General features: G+C 43.2%; 1 protein-coding gene across 1 annotated transcript; it reads right to left on the bottom strand.

The window, feature by feature from the left end:
- Positions 1–3,571: 3,571 nt before the first annotated feature.
- LOC308300364 (putative nuclease HARBI1) lies at positions 3,572–4,546 on the bottom strand (the record flags this gene model as incomplete). Its single annotated transcript, XM_080744180.1, has 1 exon — positions 3,572–4,546. One exon carries the CDS (start codon positions 4,544–4,546, stop codon positions 3,572–3,574), a length of 975 nt encoding a protein of 324 aa, XP_080600306.1.
- Between the last annotated feature and the right edge of the window lie 2,277 nt (positions 4,547–6,823).

The raw sequence follows: 6,823 nt of genomic DNA on the forward strand, positions 1-6,823 counted from the left end.
GGGCTAAAGTTTGCTCGAGAGAATGCATTGACATATGTAATGCGGCTTCACGCACGTCTGCGCTGGTTATCAGCAAGAAAGAATAACTGAGCAGCCATGGTATCAATCTAAATTCTAAATGAGGGTACAGATATAGGGCAAAGTTTGAGATCCCAGATACCATATTCCCTCCTGATTGGCTACGATTGCCTTGTAAAGTTTGTGTATGCGACGTGACCATTGCTTATCTCCCGATTAGGGAGTCTTACTGGTGATTATTATGCTTTTTATCTGTAAAGAACTTGTTGCAAAAGTGCTATATGAATAAAATACATAGATGTTGTTGTACTAACTTATCTTGCTTATTATGTTGATGTATTACCTACTTATTGTAAATCGCTTTGGATTCAATTCAAAGCTATGGAGGTGGTTGTAGCTGTGTGGTTAGGGAGCCTGCCTGGGGAGTCAAAGCTCCCGTTTGTTGCAGGTATGATTCCCGGTTAGGTAGCTATGTGATTGATGTGTGCCTGATTAAGGCTCTTAAAGGAGTTGTTCACCCCCAAAAAGGCTTATTCTATTGATTACTCATGCCATGGAGACTTGAGTTCAATGTTTTTTTTTCTTTTTTTTTTTTTCTTCTTTTTTTTTTTTTCTTCTTTTTTCTAAGACAGAAATGTGATCAATACAAGAAAAGTCATTTTGGGGGTGAACTACTCCTTTAACCCATAATTGCTCCCACAAGGCTGCTCACTGCTAGTTGTAATGGTTAAAATTTAGAGGTTAAATGTCATGTATGTGCAAATGTACTGTGACAAACTGTCCAAGGTTTGGGCCTGTATGATTAGTAATGCCTGAATTGCAAATTGTAGGTCTACAGGAGAGGCACCGGCAAGGAAAAGGAGTCAGTGCAGGAATGTACACTGGTAATACTGCTATTAAAAGCCTATCACCTTACCTTTACAATTAATGCGATGCAATGTGTGTGCAATGCAAATGAGCGTGGTCTAGTGCCTTAACAAAGACCAACTTGGGATTCCTCAATCGATGCCCACACCCTCCTGCATGTCTAGCATCAGGTTGTTAAGCGCTGCAGTGTTTTTAGCACACAAACTTACGTTTATGTGGGAATCCATGGTGAATGGTACGTACCCACTGCACCTGAACTTATCCAACATGATATCATTAGCAAATAGGGTGGAGAGACCATCTGTTTGGTACTATACTCCTGGCCCGTTTCAGGGGAACAAACTTATTAAGCAGCTTTCTATTTGTAATAAAGTTGTCCTGTTTTTGCACAAAATACCTAATGTAAATTGTTCATGTTTAGGGGAGAAAGTCGGTCACATTATGTGTTGTAACGACTCACAGCAACCAATCGTGGCACCAGGCCAGATTCCATGACTTCCCCCCCTAAAATGTTTTATTCATGCCAGTATATTCAGTAGGCTTAAAAAAAAACTGGAAGTTCCTTGTGTTGTTTCATTGACTTGCTTTTGATGACAATGAGCCACCATCAATCATCATTATGCACTACTTGCATAATGATGATACTGACTGAATTACACATGAATGGTAAAGCCATCAATGACCCAACATTTTCTCTTGAATTCCCATACATTGTTGAGAAATACCTTATCATACAACAAGACATAGGCAGTGGGAGAGTCGTTCTCACATGCCCTGGTTAGTTCTCACCTATCAGGTGTGGCATATAAGCATATCATCATGAGGGGTTGTTCCTACAGGCGTGGCATAGTGGGTACTGGTATATTAATACATCCTGGCATTCTAAATGAGGGTACAGATAGGGCAAAGTTTGAAATCCCATCAAGTTCATCCCACCAAGAAAAGTATTACCAGGTCCTTTTATTAATCAGATTCATGACTGCGTTCTCTATGCTGATTGGATAATCATGATCTGTTTAATAATACATACAAAAAGGAGGGACAAAAAAATAAATCATGAAGGGTTTATTTGTCACTCACCTAGTACAATACGTAACATGTTGATGGGAAATGTTCTGCAAAGTGATAACACAACGCACAATGCAATATAACAACATTGAATTATGGCTACTACAACGGCAATCATGAATATACAAGAAATCCAAAAGCGTTTTTTAGCAGACTTAAAAACAACATTGTGTCATCATGTTACGTTTCTGATACTGTCTAATTAAACACTGTTCACAGTAAAGTGTGTGTGTGTGTGTGTGTGTGTGTGTGTGTGTGTGTGTGTGTTTCATTTAGGCCAGTTAAAACATTTATTTTGAATTGACCACAATAAGTCCTGAGTGAATTATATGGTTTGTTGTAGGGAGGGAACCAAATCAAAGCGACGCCGCTTCTTCTAGTGGTTTCCGCGCTCTAGGCGGAAACCAAACGGCATGTTGTGAACAAACACCAGGTTTTCTCTCTGAAAGCCTGGTGGGCGAGGTTAGTCTAGAAGTAGGCTTTATATTTGGACATAGACCAGGCTGTTCAAAGTACCATATGTCTAACTTTAGGGACAACTGTAGATTCTGCATGCTCTAGTCTAAATAATATAAACTGAATCCTGGGCCATGTTAAACTGACCATGAGCTGGCTGAAAATCACTGGTATGACAGAGCAGAGCCAAACAACTTGCTAAATGTATTGCTCTGTTTGCCCAGGATGAGAATTCAAGTCTCTTAACTCAATAGTCCAACTACTTGAACACTAGTCCAGGGGAGATGCTAGACTTTTGCAACGATCAGGCCGAATGTGAATCACACTGCTACAGTACATGTACCATGAACTGTGTAACCCTGTTACATTTGATTCTCTCAATATTAATTTGTGGATTAAAATAAATAATTAAAGGTACACACACGTGAGCCCACTAGCCTAGCTAAACAATGCACCCATGTTAACACAAGTGGCGATGTACTGCAATTAGCATATACGTGACAGAAGTGACATGAACCTCCCCACATGGCATTTGAATCCGGGCCTCCTACATGAAAACCCAATATCTTAACCATTAGTCTAAACGAGCATCTCTGTGAAGGAGGGGAGACACTACACTTTTGAAGCTTCAATCTGGGGCTGCAACTCTTTCCGACACACACCCTCCTTCAGACCTCATGGGGAAACCCGATCCGGGTCACAGCACCATTGTAACACCCCATCTGGGATATGAACCCGGGCCTCCCGCATGAAAGTCATATTGGACTTTAACACGGGAGGCCCGGGTTTGCATCCCGGGTGGGGATGTTACATATAGTCTGGCTATGCCAGGCTATGAGCCGACTGCACCTGAAGTGTTGTTGGCAGCCACACGCACACTCACACAGCATGTGTGTGCATATATCTGCCCATAACACATCAGGTGTTGAGGGCTTATTTTATATTATTTTATTGGTGTTGGGGGTGGTTGTTGTTGCTGTTGTTGTTGTAGTAGGATGGGGGGTATATGTGTTCAGGTTGACTGCAAAACTGCTTGGTGACTGCTTGGTGACTGCAAAGTGAAAGGGTCAGAGCTCAGAGGTGGGGAAGTCAAAACAGGTCTATGACAGCCTGTCTGACCCGGAAGCCTGCTTGGTAAAGTGCTGCTCGTGGTTCGTTGGGGTCAAGGTGTGATCATGTGATCATCATCCTCCTGCGCCACATCAGGGAGCCCAGCGCGGATGGCAATATTGTGCAGCATGGCACACACAACGATCACTTGGCAGGACTTGAGAGGGGATAGGCGCAGGCCACCAGCAGAGCGGCTGAGGCATCTGAATCGGGCATTCCATCGTCCAAATATCCATTCAATGTGAGTCCTGGTGGTGGTGTGACTCAAATTAAATTCTTCCTCTGCTGGTGACACCGGGGTGATGAGGTAGGTGCGGATGGGGTAGCCACTGTCACCCAAGAAAAAGCTGGCGCCGAACTCCCCTCTAGCAGCTCTCTCTCCTACTTCAGAGTTGCCCCAGATGAAAGCATCATGGCTCGCTCCTGGCCACTTTGCAACAATGTCAGTAATGATAGCGTTGTGGTCCACCACCACCTGGATGTTCAGTGCGGTGTAGTGTTTTCTACAGACCCAGCAGGGATCCACCAGGGTAGGGTTGGGTAGCGGGATTAGGGTGCCATCCACAACACCTATCACCCGAGGGATCCCTGCCATGTCATAAAAGCCCTGGTGGACTTCTCGCACCTCCTCCCTGGTGGTGGGCAGTCGGATGTGCTGCTGGGCATGTCGCAGGAGGATCGGTGTCACTGCTGCCACACACCGTGACACCGATGCCTTGCTGAGGTCGAGGCCATCTCCCACCGTCTCCAAAAAGTTTCCGCAGGCACAATAGCGCAGAGCAGCCAGCAGCTGCACCTCTGGGCTCAGTGCAAAGTTTCGCCGAGTTGGCCTTGTGATGTGTGGAGCCACCACCTCGATGAGGCGCTGTATTTCCACCCTCGATAATCTATATTTTTTAAGAATTGCCCGGTCAGACAGCGTAGCCAGCGGGCTAAAGTTTGCTCGAGAGAATGCATTGACATATGTAATGCGGCTTCGCGCACGTCGGCGCTGGTTATCAGTGAGAAGGAATAGCTGAGCAGCCATGGTATCAATCTCACACTTGTGTGACTGGGAAACACCTTGACAGGCATGGGGTGTAGCACCAAATTCCGGGCCCTGGGGACAAGGATTCACTGTGGGGCCCCCTCAAGACCTCCTCCACCTTGAGCCCTAGCAACTCCCACTTTCCCCCCCTTGTGACGCCCCTGCAGTCAAGGAATCATTTTATTGTTTCCAGCTGTCTCCACTGAGTTGGGGTTGTGGCAGAATTTATATCTCTGTCTATCTATCTATCTATCTATCTATCTATCTATCTATCTATCTATCTATCTATTGAGATCTCTCTCTCACACACGCACGCACAAACACACACACACAGACAGACAGACAGGTAGCATATTACTTAAAGGTGATACACCTAGACTTTGATGCGGGGGACCTGGGTTTGAATCTCGGTTACTCAATAAACATGTAACCTATTCGTTTAGACAGGCAGTCGGCTGGTACTGGCGAGTGGCAGAATTTCCCTATCTGAAACCCGATTACTTTATCAATGTGTAGCCGACGCATGGGAAGCGCCTGTATGTAATTGCCGCTCGAACCGTCCAGATTTGAACGCAGCTCAAGCAGTCTATTGTTTCTGCTGAGTTGGAGGTCTCTCTCTCTATTTTACTTTTAAGTAAAAGCATGTCGAAACATATTTTGAAATATCAACGTGCTAGTTCTATTTTATGTGTGCACACACACGCACGCTCACACACGGGGGCAGGCACTGCTGCCGTTGCCGCACGCATGCGGACACACGGGGTCTCCATAGCATAAAAAAGGAAGAAAAAATCTTTATATATATATATATATATATATATATATAGCCATAGCTGACTATTGTATTTATTTGTTTAGCAGGTGTGACTGTGAATACTTCCATCCACTTCACTTACATCGATTTTTTTATATACCTTTATAGTTATAGTTATAGTGCTCAGACAGCTTCATACGAAGAGTTTAAGGGTGCCCCAGGTCGCCTTTAAAAAATCCTTCGTGAGACAGGTCTGCAGAGGCTCGTTGATTGACAGGAGCAAACGCAGGTTTGCTTCTAAGATCTTTTTGGAGACCAAGCGATGGGTTTGCTGAAGTCATTCGAAAGGTGTGCTCACCCGTCATATCTGCCCGTTTGGTTCCCTTGTACACTCTCGACCGGTTTCCTGAAAGCCGTCGTAGCTTGCGGGTGCTCTTGATTGACAGGAGCCTTCGTCGGCTGCGACGGCATTTCTCAAACAGTTTTGCTGCAACGATGGGTCTGCGATGGGCAGACGGCTCTACGATCGCTTTGGGAAACCCGGCCATACTGTTAGTATTAAAATCATTATCGGTATATATATTTTTTACTATTGTGTGTAATAAAAGACAATGTATCTCAAAACATTATAGCATGCCATACAGTTGAATTATTGCAAATTAAATGAATCTGAATCTTAAAAAAAATGTATGGCCTAATTTTATGTAAAAAAAATGTAACCATATTGTTTTGTATGAGTGTAATAACCATGTTATTGTCTCATTGTGTGACATATCATAATATTCAAAACAAATATTTGACTCCAATTGATTCCCCACACACTATTGACTTGATATAGCAATAAAAAATATATATTACACAGCAGTTGTGGGAAAACTAAGACACTGTTCAAAAAACACAATTCCGATTTTGGTCATTTTGGAAATAGAGCAAAAAATATATTTTTCTTCAATCTACTGTCTTGGGTTAGGGTTAACCCTAACCCTAACCCTTTGTAATAGACATTTGAGCTCAAGACTAAAAGACAGAGCTGAGAGCTGTCAGTGATGTGTGGTTGCACACAAGCTCGGAGGCAAAGGTAGGCTTGCCTTGTACTGCCACAGCACAAAGAGTCCCTATGTATAGCACCAGTTTATATCATGAGACTAATCAAATATTTATTTGTATTACAGATGTGCCCTTTGAACTGTTGAACCGCTGTTCTTTTTTACCCTTTGTTTGTTTGTACAGTTCGCTGCTACTTAATTTATGTTGCCCCAGTGGCTTTAAACTATACTTCCACCCTAGTGGTTTAAGGTTAGTGTTTCTAACTTTGAACCACTGTCTTTGACTTGGTCATTGTAAACACTTAGTCAGGTCCACTATCTATTTTGTTTTTCTCTAGATAGATATCCATTTACATTGTTATATTGCTGTTAATGTACTGACCTATTATCTTGTTTATTATTGCGATGTTGTATCTGCTTATTGTAAGTCGCTTTGGATTAAAAGCGTCTGCTAAATGCCTAAACTGTAAACTGTAA

Source organism: Nannobrachium achirus (genome assembly GCF_963921795.1).
Source record: "Nannobrachium achirus genome assembly, chromosome: 16".
Taxonomy (NCBI): domain Eukaryota; kingdom Metazoa; phylum Chordata; class Actinopteri; order Myctophiformes; family Myctophidae; genus Nannobrachium; species Nannobrachium achirus.